This window comes from Balaenoptera physalus, assembly GCF_965194825.1.
Source record: "Balaenoptera physalus genome assembly, chromosome: 1".
In the NCBI taxonomy this organism is placed as follows: Eukaryota; Metazoa; Chordata; class Mammalia; order Artiodactyla; family Balaenopteridae; genus Balaenoptera; species Balaenoptera physalus.
The window spans coordinates 5200418-5223429 of NC_138882.1; the positions used below are offsets into that span (position 1 = coordinate 5200418).

Consider the following 23012-nt stretch of genomic DNA (forward strand, 5'->3'; position numbering starts at 1 on the left):
ATAAAGACATTTTGAACTCAAAAAAAAAAAAAATACTAGATTTGTTCATTAGCATTTTCTTTTACTAAATGCCTGCCTGAGGGTCAAACTAACAGAAGTATCCAACTGTCACATGAATGGACACATTATACCTGATAGGTTTCAGCTCAGGACCTGATGATTTTTAAAATAGTTTTATTTAGACTATAAAAGCTAGCATGTAATCTGTACATCCCTTACATTTTTAACCATATGGGTGGGGTGGGGGGAAGGGGGGTAGATAACCGAATGAAATTATATTGTGTCTCTTACCTAAAGAATGTGCAGCTGTGGTTTTGGAGCTAAAAAACCGACCAAGCCCAAGATCTCCAAGTTTGACCACCCCAGTGGCTGTAATGAACACATTAGCTGGTTTTATATCTGTGAATAAACGAAGGGATCAGGTGAAAGATGATGTCAGTTTAGGTATATTCAAGGGATTAAAAAATACTTTTCATTGTTGAATTTAAAATAGATCTCAAAAATGAAAGTCAGTTTGAATTTTTAACCAATTATTTTGAGTAATTTTCATATAGCCTAATATTTCTGAGTTCTCAGTCCCCTGATAGACAGATAATCATCAATGCAGGATGATGATCACCATTCATTTTCATTTAAAATGCATTTTGTTTTCCATTTTCAAATAAACTTCTGTGAAATTCAAAGCACAAAATAAATTTGTGCCCTTCTTATGTCAACTTCAAATAGAATATCCCACTAAATAGTAATTTATTGACATGTTTACATAAAATATAAAATCATAACTCTGACACAGGTAATTATTTACTTAGATGACCTTAGAAATTTTAATTGCTTAAATAAATTGTACTGAAATCTTTCAAACCCCCAAATCAAGGGATTAATGCCTTAGTGATGTAACCTTCATACATTCCACCCAACCATTTGACTGATAACTAAGAATATATTAACAGTGAATGCTGAACATTAAAAATCTAAGTAGCTGTAATGTATAGTTCATTAAAAAAAAAAAAACAAACTCTTCCTTATGCATGTTCAACTGCTTTCCTGCATCTATTTTTTTTCTTTTACCAACATAATCAGTAAAAAAAAAAAAAAAAAAAGTCAAACAGAAAAATAACTAATTCTCATTCTTATTTTTAAAAAAACCAAGTAGGCTTCACTTAAAGGCTTATCATTCTAGTAAAATCAAAACTTGGAAATAAATTACCTGGGAAAGCCTGATACTGTGCATCGTTGACACCAACACTAAAAGTTACTCATGACTGAACTCACCCCGGTGCATGACTCGTCGAGAATGCATGTGCTCCAGTGCACTGCACAGCTGCACGAAGTACTTCCAAACAGTCCTTTCAGGAATTAGCCTCTTTTGTTTCTTAAAATGCTGTTTAAAAAATTTTAAATAAGATTTAAAAAAAGAAACTATCTTCAGACTAGATTCTGACTTCAGTCAGAAAAACACCTACTTTTATCTACCTATTACCAGCTAACAAACATGATTTTCCATAGTGAAAGGATACCAAGATTTTTACCGGACACAATGGCTTAAATGTCTCCCTATTGTATCTAAGGTCAGCACAAGCCATATCATGCTACGTCTTTGTGGTGTCCATCTATTTCAAAAAATTAACATCCACATAAAGTAATTTCTTATCCTAAAAGGAGGATGTCAGATTTTATTTTAAGAATAGCCGGAATGAAAGAGTCTAGAGACCTGGAGGTGATTATGTTCATTACAAGACCGTCCTTCTCTTGACAGAAGGTAGTGAAGTAGAATTCCTTTAAATATTGAACCATCCTTGGTGACTTGAAATACCACTTAATTTATTAAAAATTAAATAAATAAAAGGGATTTATGTGAAAAGTTTTCATGAATATTTCCACTGCATACTCCAAGTCAAACTTGTACTTTGCTTTGAACGAATGAAACTAAATATGGGAGCAAAACATTACAGGAAGACCAGGGCAAAAAAGCTGAGCGTAAATATGCTAGTTTGGAAGGAGTGGGCCACCATGCATAAGAGGGCAATAACTAAATAACTGCAAAACCAAAGGTACATAGTCATGCCCATTTTTCTACATTACCTTTGCTAGAAGAATATACTAATAATATGCTGATTCAAGAACACAGTTCGTAGCTTCATAAGATTTATAAAGATTCTTTACGTAAAAATTATTTTTAAAAAACAAAAGTGTAATTGGTTTCCTACTTAGCAAAATCTATAAATGACCAGCATGAAGAAGTATTTCATTTAAACAAATTTTCAGACAATTTTAACTTTTTAAGATACACATTTATTAATAGACATCGACATTTAAATACGTGCTTTAATGCACTTTGGTGACTTGACATTTTTGAAAGTTCAACTAATTTGATTTTTTTTGTTATTGAATATGGAGAATGGTACTTCAGATGATTCCAAAATAATGAGCTGTGTCAGTTCCTGACCCTGTGACCAGTTGAGGGCAGGCTGAAAGGAAAAACAATACAGGGAAACAAATCTGCTAGTATCCCTGCTTCATACTTAGCAAAGGGTTATATCTACTGTCTCATATGCACTCGATACGCCAAAGGATAAATCTTTAAGGAAAAGCCAATCACTTTAGGTTAATCTTTATTGGAACACATACTATAGAAATGAACTTATTAGCAATTTCAATAGCTATTACATCAGTAGCAAAAAAACAAGTAACAATTAGATGACCAGGATATTAAAAAGCAAATCAGGGTTAATACTAAAATGGTGAAAACCTCCCATATCATGTTTCAACGTTAGGTCTTATTAATTGCAGACTGTGTGAGCATCGGTTTTCATTCTAGGGGGGCAACTGCAAAATCAGTTCTATGCACATAATTTTCTTTCAGACTTGGAATGAGTCCAAATAAAGCCAGTCTATGTGCTTTCCCTCACTCTGGATTAGCATATCAGAAGACTGTTTGATGTCAACAGGAAGATGGGGACCAGGTTTCCTTTCATTCAAAAATAAATATACCGTATCATGTAAGTATCAGACCATGAAAGAAGAATCTTATGCTTTAATATAGATTCTGAAACCACCGTAATTATAACTAACTTGACAATTTACCTTTAAAGTTCCATTATTAAAAAATAAATCATATATAAAGGAAAGGGCAGAATGAAAAAATTGCCCTCAAAATGGAAGATGTAATCAGGCCAAGACAGTCTGACTATTTTCACGTTTTCATGTTCTTGTTTAGGATCGTTTCTTTCAATAACAAATTAAAGATGATAACAATAAACTGGCATCAATATAATGCTACCGAGACAGAATGACTCGGCCAAATGTAACTATCTGAATTACTAACATGTTTCTGAAGAATCATTTTAGGAATTTGACTGGATCATAAAATAAACAAAAAGCAGTTTCATTACGTCATTGGTTATCTTCCAATATTTTTTACGTGTCTGTTTAAACACATGCAGTTTTTCAACCATCCTTCAGTGTAGGACTTTTTTTTTTTTTTTTGAGGAAACCAATACTTATGATGAGAAAAAGCTGTCTGTTCTGATGGTGGCACTGTTGGCTATCTCTTAAAAAGAGGATGAACAGAAAAAAGGCAATACAAATTTGAATTCTTTTTACTACTGGTAAAATTTATATCAGGACTACAAAGGAGGAACTTACAAAATGCCAATGTATTAAAAAAAAGAACCACCTTTTCTTAACTTATTCTACTATATACATGTCTTTTAAAAGTTAATTATCCAGTCAAATAGCATTACTGCTCAAAAATCCTATTTTTCTCTCGAAAAAAGACAGTCCCACATAAATATTCAGCTCTAGATTTGGAAAAAAATCTAATACCGATACACAGAAATAAAAAATGTACATTTATTTGTCATGGGGTAAGTTTTTAATAAAGCAATAAATAATCTTTAAACGTTAGTATTAATAAAGATTTCTGTGAAAACAACTTACAGGATATGTCATTTTTACTATATTTATGTTATAAAATAGAAATTTAACTTTTTATATCTGAAAATAAAATATCTAAAAAGTCATGAAAAGACAGAAATTAGCACTCAGGTGTACCTAACCACTTGGACAGAATTATTATTTAGTCTTTTTTTCAAAGGTACATTCATCTTTTTTCTATGCAAAGCTTCAAATATTGTTTACTTTAAAAGCATATTTTCTATCTCCATCAACATTATTCAAATAAACACTGAACATTATTCACATCAAAAAAAAAGATGTAACAAAAAAGGCAGCCAGGGTACATGTAAAATGCATATACAAACATCAGGTTATATTATATTCTCACTTGTGTGTAAAAAGATTACCAGCATCTCACTTAGGTGAAATTCAGCATCCCTGGTAAAACATGTGCAGTGTCACTGAATGATGTGTATTAATATAAAAGAGGCTAGCTGATGCAACCTGCTTCCATTCAAAGATTTTTGGAAAATAGTCACATCTTTTTTTTAAATTGTCACACATCCTCCTACAAATTAAATGCCCCAGACCAAATTACATAGTGGACACTGCCCATCAAGTATCAGTTTCTGGGTCACTTGGTTCCTGAATCTAGACACCACTACTCCAAACAGCACATACATTTATTTCTAAGTTTTATAACTCTAGCATTCCTCCTCAGGAAATCCCGGGAAAAAATTTTAACAGTATTACCCAGCATAAACTCATCAACAGAGAAAGAACAGAAAATTATCTTGTTGGATCAAAAAAAAAATTTAATCTCTATAGTGTATCAAAATACTTAAGCCCGTAGTTTGGTATATTAATTTTTAACAAGAAAGTTTCAGACAAAACACCCAGAACCATCATAGTGCCAGCTTCACAGGTGTGCGGCCCATACGTTCATGCAGGGCCCTGCACTGAGTGTAATGCTTTCTCTGTTCTGCCACCTAGAAATTCCTAATCATTTGTCAACAAGGGGACCCACGAATGTGTGCTGGTCCTGGGAACCATATACCAAGCGTCCTTTGGAAACAACATACTGCTGTAGTTAAAAACAAAACCAAAAAAACAACAAATACAATCCTGTCAGGCAAGTCATTCTTGAAGAAGATTAGGAGAAATGGTAATTAAATAACAAGAAATAATGAAGTTATATGAGAACTGGCATTGCAGGCATCAGCTGTTTCAGCTGTTTTCCATCTCTTCCAAGTATCTAACAAGAGAAAGTAATTTATGTTCACTATGAGGAACTATTTCCTGCCTGGGAGTGTCATCAAATGTTTCATGTGCCACTCACAGAATCCATATGCACCTTTAATAACAGACCTGATTCTTGACAGTAATGGCTGTGTGACCTTGAACAAGACGCTTATTTAACCTTGCTGGGCCTCTGTGTCCTCACTATATTAAACAGACTTTGGAGATGATCTGTGTGGTGCCTGCCGCCTCTAAAGTATCTCAGTTACAAATAAAACACAAATAATAAATGCCTGATTGGCACATTTTCACACTTAAAAATAACAAATTTTACTAGTATGTCCTGTCCTTTAAATCTCCAACTGATAAAAACAAAGCAAAAATAACAATCCTAATACCTCTGAGATCCCCATAAGTCCAGTTAATGCTATAAATGGCCTTCACATGAGATAACAGGTCAAATTTTTGTAATTAGGTAATTATAAGGTAACTGACCTTGTAATTAGGTCAACCATTTACCAACAGAAGGGATGTTATGTTCCCAAACATTTCTGTAAGTATAATGCATTTTTATAAGATGACATTTTGCAGTGGTTATTTCAAAGAATCAAAGGCATAGGGACTGGGTGATGGAAAAGACAGGATGCTTCTAGAAGTGTAACTGACAGTTCTAAGTGTGATTTTTATTATATATCCATCTTTCTATAGAAATATTTCTATTCCAAAGGCATAAGAAGGTGTCAACAGACTAAACTGTACAAGTATTTGCTATACACCAATTTTGGGAATTATATAAATGCATAAAATAGTTATGTCTCAATTAGAATTTGGTATGTGATACTAATTTGCAATGTGTGAATATTTTCACCCTTGGCACTCAGAATAAAATTTAGGTATCCTAAGTTGCTTTAGAAGATGCAAGTAGAGTAGGCTTGGCAGTCAGGAGATCACTAAAAATATTTATCATCTGCATTTAATTTTATCCTCTTTGATAAAACATTTCTCATCCAAGCTCTACTTGTCTTTTTCCTTTCCTATAAATGTTAGAAAAGCTGCTAAGTGTACTCAGCCGTTTCTAATTATAATTTAATAGAACATCAATGTAATCCATTCATTCCCCAAAGTCAAAATCATATAGGTTAATAATGAAAGTGGAAAACATATTTTATCTTATGGTAGAAAATGTGAAACAGATAAGATTTTTTTTCTGAGTAATTAAGCCTTGAGGGAAAAAAAAAAAGACCTTATTTAGCAAACAAGAAAAATAAGCTCCTATAAAGTCACAATATTCTTCCCCCTGAAAAGTTGCCTTCTAAATGTTCATACGTCAGTGTCAAGGAAACTTAGGGTATTTTAAAAAATCAATGAAAAAGATATGAATGCATCAGAATTACTACAAGGAATGACGCCTGCATTGCTGCCACGTTGATAATTCTTAAGAGAAGCTTCCATGTTCCTAAAATTTATGGGAAAATACTTGGAAATACTTAAGATGTTGTCTCTACTGCATTAGAGGACTAGAGACAGAGGTGGTGAGATGAAAAAGCAGGAAGTCCATCTTTAGGACGACATGGAAGGTCACAAAGAGAGAGGGCAACACTTGCCTCTTTGATGAATTCTTTCTAGTTATGTCAAACCAGACAATAGTAGGAGAGTTAGAAAGATATTTCAATATTCTTAATGGACAAGGAAGACAGCAGAACAATAATGAGACAATAAAAGTCTCTCAGTAGAAATCTGAACAAAGAAAAATGGGACAGAAGTCTGTACCTCTTCTCTCTACTTAATTGTCTACAGCTACCAGCACTACTGCTCATGGTGGTAAATGGTTTAGAAAGGCTGCTTTCAATCAATATTACCTTCAAATAGAAGGAGCAAAAAGTTCCCTGAAAATTATCTTCTAATTTTTTCCGAAGTAAATATAGTTCAAAACTTACACACCACTTTTTCATTATGCTCACAGGACGACATAACGGCCATTATGGTACATAATTTTCAACTTATTAAAATCCCTAAGTTCAATACTACTTTATTACCAAACTTCTCAGGTATCAAAGAAAACTCAAGGTATACTTTATCAGTAACACTGCTTCTGTAAAAATAATGCTGTATAACACACTTACATATACATACCACACAGACATAAATCTACATGGTTACACACACACAGGTGTACATGCATGATGTGTAGGTATCTATGTACAGAATATTCAATTCTGTATAGTTTTTTCAGATAGCGCCACTAATCTGTAACCTTAAGACTTCTGAGTAATTCTGAAGTCATGTATAATATAAGATAGATAGCAATCGTATACAAGAGATTCAGCAGGAAACAGACTGCATTTGGAATCGCTGGCAATTCTCCCTGTGCTCTGGCTTGGGCTGCACACTTTATGCCAGATGCTGAAATAGACAGTGTCTGTATCCTCTAAACCATAAATCAGAGTCAGCAAAGATAGATGGTGCTGCTGGGGAGATTTTACTGCTTCAGGGATCCAAAGGTCAAGAGTGTAAAAGACATTTCTAAGTGATTTTATTTCCAGTACAGCCTCTAAATTTGGATAAGAACAGATATGAATATGTCTGCAAATGCAAAAAAACAACCACACCAAGAAGGCGAACAAGATTTACACGTTATAATATTTGAAGATAATAATTATCTCCAAAACACTTCATGTTTTAGCTAACTTATCAAAGTTTGTGGTAAGCAGAATTCTCAGACATACCTCACCCCTCAAAATCCTCAAGTCCTGGTGCACCATCCCCTCCCCTTGAGTGTGAGCTGGGTGGTGAATGTGATGAACTATCACCCCCATATTAGGTTATCTTATGTGACAGAAAGGATTCTGCAGACATAATTAAGGCTCTAAATCAGCTACTTTTGAGATAATCACCAGGAAGATTATCCTGGGTGAACCTGACCTAATCGGGTAAACCCCTCAAAGAAGTCAGAGAGATTCAAAGCCAGAGAGACTCTCCTGCTGGCCTTAAGGGAGCAAACTGCCACAGCAGAGAGGGCCACGTGGCCTCGAAGACTGCTCCCAGTTGACAACCAGGAAGAAAGCAGGGACTTCCATCATACAGCCGCAAGGAATTGAATTCTCCCAACAATCAGTGAACAAGGAAGAAAGCCCTAAACCTCAGATGAGATCACAGGCCCAGCTGGCACCTTGATTTCAGCTTCTAAGACCTTGAGCAAAGAACCCACAAACCAGTATGTGAACTCACTGACCTCCCCCACAAATTGTGAGATAATAAATTTGTGTTTCTTTAAGCTGCTAAGTTTGTGATAATTAGCAATTAAAAACTAATACAAAGTGCATTTATAAACACAGTAAAAAAAATCAGTATAAAAAATTAACATTATGTCTGTATAAAGGAAGAGTCTTAAAGCTCCTACGAAATTTAAAAGAAATACCACACAGGTGGTAACAATGTAGAAAATACACAGTTGACAATCCAAAAACACAGCCTATATCTAAATATATTACAAATAAGAAGAGGCAGCCTAACTCAGGAACAAGACACAGGAGCCACTCTCGCCACCCTTATTCAACACAGCCCTGAAAGAACCTGCCAGAGCAATCAGGCAAGAAAATAAACAAATTAAGGGCATCAGAACCGGGTAGGAAGAAGTAAAATTGTCTCTACTTGAAGATGACATGATTTTATAAGTAAAAAATCCTAAAGACTCCACCAAAAAACCGTTAGTTCTAAATAACGAATTCAGTAAAGTTTCAGGATAAAAAATTAACATATAAAAATCAGTAATGTTTCTATACAGTAATAGTGAATTATCTGAAAAAGAAATAAAGAAAACAATTCCATTTACAGTAGCATCAAAAAACAATAAGATACTTAGGAATATCTTAACCAAGGAGGTGAACGATCTCAGAAAACTACAAGATGTTGATGAAACAAATTGAAGAAGACACAAATAAATGGAAAGAAATCCCATGTTCATGATCAGAAGAATTAATATTATTAAAGTGTCAATCCTACCAAAAGCCATCTATAGATTCAATGCAATCCCTATTAAGATTCCAATGGCATTTTTCACAGCAGTAGACAATACAATTCTAAAATTTATGTGGAGCCACAAAAGACCCCAAACAGCCAGAGCAATCCTGAGAAAGAAGAATAAAGTGGGAGGCATCACACTTCCTGATTTCAAACTATATTACAAAGTTACAGTAATCACAACAGTATGGTACTGGCATAAAAACAGACACATAGGTCGATGGAAAAGAATTGAGAGCCCAGAAATAAACCCAAGGATTTACAGTCAACTAATATTTGACAAGGGAGCCAAGAATACTCAATAGGGAGAAGACAGTCTCTTCAATAAATGGTACTGGGAAAATTGGACATCCACATGTAAAAGAATAAAACTAGACCCTTATCTTTCACCACTCAAAAAATTAACTCAAAATGAATTAAAGACTTAAATGTGAGACCTGAAACCATGAAACTCCTAGAAGAAAACATAGGCAAAAGCTCCCTGACAATGATTTTTTGGATATGACACCTAGAACATAAGCAACAAAATGAAAAATAAACACGTATGATGACATCAAACTAAAGAGCTTCTGCACAGCAAAAGAAACAATCAAAAAGTGAAAAGACAACCTACAGAATGGGAAAAAATATTTGCAAACGATATATCTGATGAGGGGCTAATATCCAAAATATATAAAGAACTCACACAACTCCATAGCAAAAAACCCCCCAATAATCCAATTAACAAACAGGCAAAAGACCTGAGTAGACATTTTTCCAAAGAAGATATATGAATGGCCAACAGGTACATGAAAAGATGCTCAACATCACTAGTCATTACGGAAATGCAAATCAAAACCACAATGGGATACCACTTCATGCCTGTTAGAATGGCCATCAAAAAAAGACAAGAGATAACAAACACTGGCCAGGATGTGGAGAAAGGGGAACCCTCGTGCACTGTTGATGGGATTGTAAACTAGTGTAGCCGCGTGGAGGAGCCTCAAAAAAGTAAAACTAAAAATAAAAAACTAAAAATAAAACCATGTGATCCAGCAATTCCACTTCTGGAAATATATCCAGAGGAAATGAAAACAAACTCGATATCTGCACACCTATGTTTCTGCAGCATTATTTGCAGTAGCCAAGACATGGTAACAACCTAAGCGTGCATCAATCAGTGCACGGATAAAGAAGTTGTGGTACATATACAATGGAGTATTATTCAGCCATAAAAAATGAGGACATCCTGCCATTTGCAAAAACATGGATGGACCTTGAGGGCATTGTGCTAAGCGAAAGATAAATACTGCATGATGTCGATTACATGTGGAATCTAAATAAAAAACACACAAACACACACACAGTCTCATAGAAAAAAGAGATCAGATTTGTGGTTGCCAGAAGTGCAGGGGAGGGGGGAGGGGGAACTGGAGGAAGATGATCAAAAGGTACAAACTTCCAGCTATAAGATAAATAAGTACTGGTGATGCAATGTACAGCATGATGGCTACAGTCAACACTGCTGTCTGATACACAGGGAAGTTGTTAAGAGAATAAATCCTAAGCGTTCCCATCACAAGAAAAAAACTATTTTTTTTCCTTTTTTTTGCATTTTCTTTTTATTGTACCTATACGAGCTAATGGATACTCACTAAACTTACTGTGATATTCACTTCACAATATATTACATGTAAGTCAAACCATTATGCTGTACACCTTAAACTTATACAGTGATGCATCTCAATTATATCACAATAAAATTGGGGGGGAAAAAAAAGATAGCCTTAACTAATTATTTGAAATTGTGTCAAACTCTTGGCACAAAACAGAGTTCAATTTAAATTATTTGTATTTCATCTTTCACTAAAAAAAAAATCTGTAAGAATAATATTCACTTCCTTCTTAGCCAGTGTGGTGAGGTATGACAATTTTTTGGCAGATAACAAACTTCTGAGTTTCCCTTCATGAGACTTTTTATGTTGGGTTATATCTTGTTTTACTGATATTTTAGTCAAGTATAGCTTTAAAAAATATAATGTTAAATATATGCACTTATATTTTCTTCTATCTGTCTCAAACTGACTTTCTAATAGGCAATTATAAATATAGGCACTTATAAATAGTTCAAAGAATAAACTATATTTTGGAAAAATAGGCTATGAAAATTTTAAATATATTTTAGCAATATTTCTACTGACAAAGTGTAATAAACAAAGCTCTAGTTTATATATTTCTGAGATTAGTCTCTTATCTCCTCTATACTAAGTCTCCATCACCAAATATGTTTCTTAGCAACAGAAAAGTGAAATAAATAGTATTAATAAGGCATACTACAAAATGGAACATGTATTGGGTCCAATTTAGGATACAATAAAGAAAATGTATAGCATATATATATCACAACTTGATAAACTATAATCCAACTGTTACTTTGTAAGAGTCTTTTCCTTTAAAATTCTGATTACTGATGATAAAGAAATATATGATGAAAAATTCTGGATTTCCTTTTATCTTAAAACTCATCTGGGGAGTATTTCATCTGACCACAGCCTCAGGTATTCCTCTGTCACTAATTAGAGAAATACTGAATATTTCCACTATAAATTGCTTAATTATATTTGTCAGCCTGCTCGAAACCAATTAATTATTTACTTGTAAAAATCTTTGATGCAGTGCTATCCAGAGGTTCATTTCTGGAATACAGACCAGGAGCTATATTTCCTCTTCTACCCCAATTAAGCTGAAGAGTTGAGACAGTGAAATATATTGTTGTGATGAACAATGATTTACAATTTTACTCACCATAAAGAAATGAATCACGTTTCTTACAATTCAAGTATCTACTGCTGTCCTTTATAAAGCACTAAGTCACTGTCATGTTCCTTCATAAAGAAGTTCCTATGATTTTTTCCATGATGTGGTCTCTTTTATAAAGACTGGCTTATAACACAAATCAAAGTGATTAGAAAACAATTTTAGAATTTCTTAGGGCCAAAAAAGCCCCCTTCCTGTATCAGAACGCTGTCTCCTCTCATGCCACATACCACTCGATATCTTAGCACCTCCTCGTGGGACCGGAGTATGAAACAGTAGGAGACATGTGCCTGTCATACCACCCCCCATGTTTACTGATGGACCCCTGGAACAGAGGAGTGGAACAGAGGTGAGACAATCAACTGTTATACATACACTCTCCACACACTTACTGAGTTTCTACTATCAGCCAGGTACTCCCTGGAAAATGAAGGCAGGCTGGTGAGCGAAGCAGACACAGTCCCTGTATGCAGCAGGGCTTTAGGTCAAATGGGAAATCCAGACATCAGGAAAACAATCCCACCAATAAAGGCATGAATGTGTTACGAAGCACTGAGAGAAGAGTATGCCGGGACTCTTAAGAGCATAGAGTCGTCTACAGGTCAAAGAAAACCATCCCTGAGAAAGTGATGTCTGAGCAGAGAGCTGCAGGACAGACAGACATAAGCCCAGCCAGCCTGGGGGGCACAGCACCTGGGGCAGCGGGAGCTGATGCTCGACTGCCCTGAAGAAGAACTGAGAGGCCGCTTCTGGGGCCCGGGAGGGGAGGCGGGGCAGATTCTACAGCAAGGGCTTGCTGAGCACCTACTGTGTGCAGGGCTCTGTCCTCAGCACGAGGGGTGTGTGAGGACACGACGCAGAGGACGGTTCCTCTCTCCGAGAGCCTATGTTCTGGATCACACGTGGTTCTGTACGTCTCGTCAAACACCTTTATCTTTACCTCAATGGGAAACTCTAGGAAGGTTTGAAAGCAGAGGTTTTTCTTTCTTTGTTTTTCTCTCCTTCCTCACTTCTCTTAAAGACTGATGGAGAAATATAATAGATTTGAGGGATGGATCCTGGATGCTGGGAGATTAGTTAAAAAGCTGCCACGTTCCAGGTGAGAGGTGACAGTCCTTCACTCAGCAGGGAGAGAAACGGCAACGGAGCTGGGTGGAGAAACCTGAGAGACACTGAGAAGGAAAGTAAACAGAACTCGGTGACAGACTGAAAAGGGGAGGTAAGAGAGAAAGAATGTCCGAGAAGACTGCTGGGGTCCAGTGTGTGGGTCCAGCGTGCACCCTGGACAGCCCGGGGCCAGCCTCCATGAGGGAAACCACGGGTCCCCGTGTAGACGTGGGGAACCGCGTGTGCTCAGGATTCAGACAGAGCTCCACACTACAGATAAGCAACTGGATCAACACGAGCCTAGAGAGTAACTGATCCACTGGCACGAACAAGATCAACTGGGAAGGGAGCGAAAAGCAAAAAGCAAAAAGAAGCCAGGACTGAAACTTTTAAAACTCCGTCATTCAAGACTAGGAAGAAGAGAATGACTCAGTCAAGAAGAATCAGTCTCCAGAGAGGCAGGAAGAAAACCAAGGCACTTTGGGACTCAACAGGCCATAGGGGGAGTCTTAAGAAGGAGGGTGGGAAAAGCAGAGGCAAAGGCGGCTGAGGGTCAAGCAGAGCGAGGCCCGGACCCGGCCACTGGACTGAATGACACGCGTCACTCGAGAGCCACGCCCTGTGGTGTGCTCGAAGCCGGGCAGGAGTGAGCGTCTGACTGCGGAGACAGAGAGAGCTCGGGCAGCGGGAAGGGAAAGCCAGGCGGGGACGGGGGGCGGCAGGACGGGACCCAGCGGGGGGCTCCCCACGTCGTCCCGTTTACAGCAGCAGCACCCTCCTCTGACCCCGACTTCCTTCTTCTCCGCTGTGCTGACCGACGTCTGACATACTGCATTTCCACTCGCCTATCACTCTGTCTTCCCCACTAGACATACGGTTCTCGGATGAATCAGTGAATGCGTGAAGACAGGACGTGTGTGAACGCACGTGTGTGCGTGTGAACGTGTTTAAGATAACAGTGACCTGAGCATGTTCGAGTGGTGTTAGAAGGACCCAGCAGATGCCTCCAGGATGGGGAACAGATAACTAAGGGTTCTGAGAATCGGGGTAGAGAAAGAACAAAGAACCCAGGTGGTGACACACACAATCCCTTCTGTCCAACAAGGAATACGGAGACAGGAGAGAAGGAGGAGAGAGGAGTGAAGGGCCAGGCTGGTCTAGCAGGTTCGGCCACGGGAAGGTGAAGGCATCCTGACTGATGACGTCCATTCACTGTGAAAGAAGGCGGGCTGCCATCTGTGAAGTGTGGTGAGAGAGGAGAGGGGAGAAGGGGTGACCGGAGTATTTAAACAGAATAAAGAACGTTCCAGTACCTATCAAGTAGATAGCACACATTCAGATAGGCACATGTAATTATAATACTTAAGTATGTGCACACATCTGTACCTATGCCTACAAAAATAAAATACCTATATATTATTTAGCCCTCATAATAAGACTATAAGGCAGGTATTATTAACCCAATTTCGTACCCAAGGAAACTGCAGCTCAGTCATTGAGATTCAGTAGTTAAATCAAGGCCACAGCAGCACTGCTTAGAGTCCTCTATCACCCTCAGAAGCTCCCAGTCTGTCTAGATTTGGCTGTCTAACCCATCCTACTCCTTTACAAAACTTATTACAACTCCAGTTACACAGTTTTCTATGAGTGTCAGTTAAATGCCTCTCTCCTAGACAAGTTCCAAGAAGCCATAAACCAGGCGTACAGCACACAGTCAATGTCAGTAAATAAACAAATTAAAGAGTGTTATTTTCTTTAAGGCTACAAATTGGTATAACTATTTGAGAGAACAATTGGTAGTATCTGTTATGATTTAAAATGCATATACCTTATTGGGCAGCAATATTATTTATAGAAATCTGTGTAACTGTCTATTAAATACAGTGTGTATGGTACTGTTGTATTGAAATACACAAGGTTTTGTACTGGAGCTTTCTCTGTAAGAATTAAACGATGGAAACAGTCCAACTGTCTATAATAAAGCAATAATTAAATACACTGTGATGCATCTGAGAAAGAATACATAATCAGTATATATTTTTGTATGTGTGTGTATGTGTGTAAAGATACAAAATAAAAGTTGGAAAGGTTTTATGCACATAAAAGTCAGTGGTTTATCTGGGAGATGGAAATGCAGGGAGGAAAGTTAAGGCTTTCACCATTTGAGAAAATTAATCAGAGATTTTTATATTTAAAAAAATAATAAACACTACGCTTACTAAGTCAAATGGAGAGAAAAGCCACAACTATGTGTTCTATTGAAATGCGTCAATCCATAATCAGAGTAATTCTGTTTGATGAAGGACCAGGAGAGATCTCACAGGTCAGATCCTCCCAAGTTATTAAATTACTCCCTCCCAATACAATTAGGTATTTGGTCAGGTCTAAAATATCATACTGCAAAAGGCATACATGACTATAATCAGGATATGAAGACATTCTACTCATGTGAGTCTGCTTAGTCAAACTTTCTGTTCTGAACACTAGTCAAACTTTCTGTTATGGTCATTATGCTGAGATTACTGTAAGACCTACAGACTTAATAGTATTACTTTCAACCTTTAGAAGTGCAGCTCCAAGAGGATCTAGAAAACCAGACCCAAGAATGTCTTGTATCTTGACTAGGCAAACTGATAGTGGCTCTAACAAAGGACAGGATCATTAAAGGCTTACACAGTAAAGCCTGTGGGTGAGGAAGGAGGAATGATAGTACTAATCCTGTCAAGAAAAACCACTTCAGTATTCTACCAAAGTACACTATGCTGCTCTAAAAGCTTATAACTTACTAGGAATCAGTTGATATATTTTATTTTTTTAAAAAGTTCCCTAAATAGTCTTTTACATGATAGATACTTTCAAATTTTAATCAGCAGCCCCTGACTAAGGGTATAGCTATCCATTCTATAATGGTAAGTTACTACTCGTTACCAGAGTTCTGTTCTTCTTAATCTATCTTACTAGATCCACAGGGTCATCTGATTAAAAATTTCCTTGATGATGTCAAGTGATGGCAAGTCTGTTTGAATATGGAGCTGAGTTCATCGCCACAATAAATATAAGATCACAATGACAAATTTTTCCTTCCTCACGGGCCGAAGAAATCTGAATCTGCTGAAGATGGAGATAACAGGGCTTCTGTAAGGCACTCTGGTTTTGAGTTAGTTTTCTCAAGTGTGAAAGGACAGGAGTACTCTTCCAAGGTAAATGTCATAGGCCCAGGCATGCCTTGGCATTAGGCCAGGAACAGCAACCTTTATGTCTGAAGTAGGAGCAGCAAAGGAAGAAAACCAGATTGAACAAGAGCAAAAACTCTAAGACAATCAAGCCCCTAAATCATCAACCTCTCAATCTAGGGCAAGACTTTGGAACTGAAATTGTCTGTTTCTTTTATCTGCTTCAGCAGGCATTTGCCCAATAGGGATTTGCCCTCTTTCCTTCACACTATAAGTAATTAAGTTAACTCTTGTACCTAAAGGTTCAAGCAAAGAATTTCATGTTAGTTGTCTCTCTTGTAAGGATTATTTACATGAGCTTTTATGTGTCTCATCTTGATAGAGAGCGGTTTTGTAAGATTTTCCATTTGTGTATTTGCATTTCTTTTTAAAATTAAGACTTTTTTTATTGTTAATTAATTTGCAGACATTTTGTTGGTGGTTAGCGATCTGTGGTAGCGGTGGGAAGTCCCTACAACAGAAAGTCAGATAACTGATGGGAAGTGTGTCATCCTACCACGGGACTTGAAACAGCGTCAGCTTGATAGCATTCTGTGATAGTAGGAACGTTATCCTCCTTTTATGTAGCGTTTCTATAATTTAGAAAGCAATCTCAAAACGGTCTCCATCTCACAAACGAGGAAACTGACCCTAAGAGAAGTTAAGTAATGAGCGTTTAAGTGGCTGACACTGAACTCACACTGGAGAGCAGGGTACTCAGCTACTGCTAGTAAATCCACAAACGCCTTGATGAGAACATCTGCAAAAGGGCTTGGAATGGAATGCAGACTGTGTATGCACCAGCATTTTCCGGGGGACAAGGTCAAGGGTTTTCATCTGCTTTTTCAAAGGAGTTTTGTGATACAAAAATTCTTAAGGGCCACTAAAGAAAAACACACGGGTTTTTACATCAGACAAACTTAATTTCAAATACAGTTCTTCTATTTACTAGTAATGATACTTATCTTCTCTAAGTGTCAAAATTACCTCTGAGAATTCTTCTGATGAGTAAACAAGATAATGCATACAAAGCACCTGACACTGTTTTTAAAAACCCCTTCCAAGAACTCCATGTAGCAGAGATTACTGGTTGTGCTCAGGTATCTGTTAAGAGACTGAATATACAAATAGACGATGGCCAGACCACATATAAAAACAGAACCCTGAACCACAATCCCCAGCAACCTGACCAGGAAACCAACCTTTCATCTTTAACGAACAGCCCAGGAAGCCCGCCTGCCCCATCAGACTCGGAGGAGGTCAGACTGCTCTCTCTAGTGACAGTCCACTAAGCTAAACAATAACTTCTGTAACGGTTAGCCCCACATGGCCAGGACTTAATAACTGACAGCTTCCCCAATGTTCATCCTTGCTTCCAACTTAGGACCAAGCAGAGAAAGCCAAATACGCAGCCTCGCCAGTCACCTAAGATGCCCGACTTGGAGTAAGCTCACCAACAGCTTCTGTGTGCCAGTGGCCTCCCATCAGGGCACACCCGAAGCCTCCTCTTTTGTCCACTATAAAGAGTCCCTCCTCCTCTACCTGCCCGAGAATCTCTGCCAACACGCTGGTGACAGTGGTTGACTCCGTTGCTGGAACAGGCTCAGAATGAACAGCTCTTGCTTTTCTCATTTCGTTGGTCTTTGCTGATTTCCACACTGTTCAATTCAGCTTCCAGAGTAAGAGAAGTTTAGCTCACACATGGACAGCCAAATGAAGACTGCACATGCCAGCCTCCCCTGCACCTACACACGTTCATGAGATGAAATTCTGGCCAATGGGATGAAGGGGAAAACAGTGTGTGGCAGCATCCAGTGACGTGCCTTAGATACAGCCAGCCAGTGCCCTTTCTCCCGTCATGCCTACGACCTGATCAGCTGTAAACAGGCTTGGTCTCTGAGAATCTGAGATCAGAACTGCCATATTAGCCCCAGAATTTTACGCAACAGAGAAATATACATAATAACACTAATAATACAGCAATAGCTTCCATTTACATAGCCTTCCTATATGTGGGACATTCTTCTAAGTTCTTAGTAAATATCAATTAACTAATCATTTAAAACGACCCTATGAAGTAGGTTCTAGTATTATTTTGTTTTGGAAAAAATATGGTACACTGAAGTTAAGTAAGTCCCTGGTGGTCCAGTGGTAAAGAATCCGCGTTGCAATGCAGGGGACACGGGTTTGATCTCTGGTCAGGGAACTAAGATCCCACATGTCACGGGGCAACTAAGCCCACGTGCCACAACTACGGAGCCCACGTGCCTCAACTAGAGCCCGCATGCCGCCAACTACAGAGCCCACGCGCCCTGCAGCCTGTGCGCCACAACTAGAGAGAAAACCTGCACAGCACAAGTAGGGAGAAGCCCGCGCACCACAATGAAAGATTCCGCATGCCACAACTAAGACCCGACGCAGCCAAAAACATAAATTAAAAAAAAAGAAGTTAAGCCCAAGGATAAGCCGTTTTTAGGCTACTGTTATTTGGCAGTTTCTGTAACTTGTAGCTGAACTTAAACCCAATTAATATGCCCTTAGAAAAGAAATAACTTTTAAGTGGTCAAATCAGGGTTTGATGTGCAAGTTTGAATCTAAGGCCCACTTTCTTCTTTGAGCAACCCTCCCAGGAGCGGGGGCAGCCCAGGTCAGGCTGCTCTGCAACCTCCCACTGGCCCCTCTGTTTGATGTCCAGAGATGCAGGATTCAGGGTGGTCTGGCTGGAGGAATCAAGCTGCACAACTATAACTTCAGCTTACAGAAGACAAGCCCTCGGTCTACTTCCAGGTTGGTCTTGGAGTGTTCACACATCCAGTGTGACTTCACCAGGCATCCAGCTTCATGATCATAATCATCACTACTGCCTACCACTTATTACAGGGCTACCGTATGTTAAGCACCGCGTTGAGGTCTTTAAAGTAGCTAACATGCCTATATTTTTAACCTACAACTCTATTAGAAAAAATAAATCTTCAGTTTAAAAAAAAAAAAAAAAACTTACCTTTATCATTCTGGATAGATCACCAGCATCTGCTAATTCCAAAACTATGTTTAGTTCATTATCTTCAATGAATGATGCATAATATTTAATTACATTAGGATGGTTGAGTTGCTGAGAAAAAAAAAAAAAAAAAAAAAAACAGGCATCAAAAAGTTTTCTTACTATAAATTCCCAAGAGTCACAGTTTCGTAACTTGAGAATAAAGTTAGTTACCGCATTTCATTTTTAAGTTACAGAAATCTTAACATGACTATATTTTTCTTTAATCTAGTGAATTTTGAAATAAGTACTGTACTTAGTGAAAGTAAAACTAGACATCATTTTTATTTTAATATTTTTATTAGAAATAATAGAGTAAATTATACACTTAAAATTTTAAAAAGTATTGCTATGTTAAACAAATATATAAATACATGCATATAAATGAATGACTAAATTAAATCGCCAATTGTTAAAAATTATATCCTTCAAAATGGTAACTGTCACTTAAGCCACTCAACGTTAAGTAAAGTGTTCCTTTTCACCACTATTTTTTTTTTTTTTTAATGTATTTATTTATTTATGGCTGTGTTGGTGTGTTGGGTCTTCGTTTCTGTGCGAGGGCCCCCTCCAGTTGCGGCAAGTGGGGGCCACTCTTCATCGCGATGCGCGGGCCTCTCACTATCGCGGCCTCTCTTGTTGCAGAGCACAGGCTCCAGACGCGCAGGCTCAGTAATTGTGGCTCACGGGCCTAGTTGCTCCGCGGCATGTGGGATCTTCCCAGACCAGGGCTCGAACCCATGTTCCCTGCATTAGCAGGCAGACTCTCAACCACTGCGCCACCAGGGAAGCCCTTCACCACTATTTTGAGGTTAAGGGTGATCCTAGTATAACTGCAGCCAGTGGTAAAAATCTGGCATCTACTATGCTGTATCTAAATATCACTTTTACATCAAATAATATAAATATTCTGAACTTATCTGTGGGGTTGATTATTAAATTACCTTAAAAAAAATTTCACCTTGTAGGAATATATTCATCAGTCTATACACAGTTACAGTCTTTTTGTACAATCCTTTCATTCAATCTTTAAGCAAGGTAACATAAGACAAATCACTTCTCAAAGAAACTTATTCAGGAATGATCCCAAAGAGTATACACAGGATTTTCTTCCCTTCTTTCTACTTATAGGTTTTCCTCCCACATTTTCTATGATGATATATTATTTCTCTATCAAAGGTTTATTAAAGCAGTCACTTCACGTCCCAGGAAATAACTACAACAAATAGAACAGTGGAAAGCATGGTTCATTTTGATCTTACTCTTATCTTTTTGAATAGATCTGAGTCACTTCAGGCACACACAAAACTGGATGTTTTGAGTTGATCTTTGGATACCAAGTTTTATCCAAAAGTTAAAAATATAACATAAACCACTGAATTCCTCAAAAGAAATTTCACTGTAATAAATGCAGTGTGAAGGGAACTGAAATGTCAGTCCTATTCTTTGAGTGGATGAGAAACTGAAAAGCTAATTCTGACATACTCTTTACACCACCCTTTCTACATCTGCAAAAAGATATGGAAATATTGTTTTTAAAACGTGAGCCATTTGGATCAGTCCACATTCTCAATATACCATACCTTGAGATAATGCTAATATGCATTTACATTACTTAACATTTAGAATATGTCTAATTGGGATCATCAAGAAAAAATTTCTTCAATGTTTTATGCCTATTTTATTTATTTTCTAGTTTGAAATGGGGGAAAAAAGCTAATCCTACCATATGTTCTAATTAAATTATTGTACAGTAAATCCAAAAGGTAACTGCATTCTTCAATATATTGATTTCAAATTTATATGTTACTTGAAATCAGTGTAGCATAAGCTATATCTCAAAAATCTTTTTGTTTGTAAGTGTGATATTTTAATAAATCACTTTTATCAACCTACTCAGTTATGTTCAAAACAGTCAACAGTTCGTTTGTTATTTACCTTAAGGAGATCTATTTCTTTGATACAATCAGCACGTGCTTTGGCATCCATTAAATCAAATATCTAAAAATAAAATCCAGAATTACTTAATAAAATAGTAATCTATGGTTCAAGTTACCATGTAAGTCCACTGTAATACTTTGCACATAATTACACACACACTAAGAAGTGTTCTTTCCAATTAGCTTTTAGGAGCCGTGGAGATCTACAGGTATTTTATCCCACGTGACTAGAGGTTACATTTTCCCTCCAGAGGCAGTCAGTATTAAAAATGGGAAAAGAGAACAGCTAGATATTTCAAGTCTTAAGTTCAAATGGAACAGCACGGAAGTTGTGAGATTGTGATATACTAATATAATAACAGTTAAAACATTGAACAATATGTGCTAAATATATTGCATGAACCACCTCGTTTAATTCTCATTTAATCTGCATGAGGACAATAATGTTAGTATTCCCACTTTACAGATGAAGGAAAGTAGGTTTAGAAAGCTTAAGAAATTGACAGAAGTTCACACAGGTAATTAATGGAGCAGCCAGAATTCATTCTCCGAGTTATCCAACTATAACCCAAGCTCTGAACCATTAATCTATATGATCAAATCAGGTCTAAAAGGTCTAATGCATGCATTCTTGACAGGGCTGATACCCTTGCCAATTTTCCAAGGAGGTGAAAATTGGTTCTTCAGAGAGGGGGTGACAAAGTCTTACTCTTTTTAAGCACAGATATACATATGATACCTAAACAGATACACTGTATCTACGGAATTAAAATTTCATGGTGGGGGGCATAATTGGGAAAAAATGTCTAAAAAGGTGAGGCGGTGATAATAAAGAAAAGGTTGACAAACGTTGATCTAATGTAAAAAACATAAAAATAAATAATACAATCAAAGGGCTCTTTAGTATATCTCTGAAAACAAAGAAATCACTCAATGTTCCAAGCATATGGAAAATTAACAGTAAATAAATATCTTAATAAGTCAATACTCCAAGCATAAATGAGGATAACACGTTCACGTTCTTGCTTGTCCATGATTCACAAAACTGTGTTGAATGCCAACCTATTATTATGTTTTATTATAGCTACAAATAAGGGAACCAGCTTGCAGTCCTCAGGATGCACACTGTCAGGTGCAGACCGCAGACCGGAGCACAGAACATGACACTCAACCCAGCAAGTGCTGCTGCACAAAGTGACGTGAGGACCTCAAGGGGCGGGGTGTGGCTGCCCGGGCTTCCAATGCTTGATTCATATATGCAGGAAAGTGTAATACACCTCAGAAAGATTTCTTACAGAAATAAGTAAAATGACAAGTTCATTACTTAAAGGAGTAAACTTTACATTTAGCAATTTCACATAGGAAAGCCACTCATTACCCAAAATGCCAAAAGGTGCCAGAAAAATGATGTTGCCACTAAATAACAAATCAAACAACTATAACAAATATTAATGTAAACAGAAAATTTTGAACTTGATGTTAGTTACTGATATGAAACACACACACACACACACACACACACACACACATACACACACACTACTTATCTATGATGCCATTCTCGGGAACTACCACTCACAGGGGACTTGATACAACTTGAAGAAATGTGGTGAAGTACAAAATTTTGAATGTCTTAGACCTTGAAGGAATTCCTGAAAACTTTTTTTTAAGGAAACAGAGAAAGGATCATTCTGGTACTAGTGATTAAAATGAAAAAAAAAAAAAATCACAAACTTGGAGACATGTATAAATCTAATCTCC

At 37.3% G+C, this 23012-nt stretch overlaps 1 protein-coding gene across 13 annotated transcripts in view; it reads right to left on the reverse strand.

Annotated features, from left to right (window-relative positions):
- Positions 1–23012, reverse strand: part of NEK7 (NIMA related kinase 7) — a 145718-nt gene that overhangs the window by 43770 nt on the left and 78936 nt on the right. For all 13 annotated transcript variants that reach the window (XR_014253617.1, XM_082425750.1, XM_082425749.1 and 10 more), the window contains 4 exons: positions 21250–21312; positions 19273–19383; positions 1273–1381; positions 292–399 (listed from right to left, as the gene is read on the reverse strand). Coding sequence is in view for 12 of the 13 variants with exons in the window: in XM_082425750.1 (XP_082281876.1) it covers positions 292–399; positions 1273–1381; positions 19273–19383; positions 21250–21312 (391 nt within the window). In the remaining variant the exon portion in view is untranslated. The remainder of the gene's footprint in view (positions 1–291; positions 400–1272; positions 1382–19272; positions 19384–21249; positions 21313–23012) is intronic.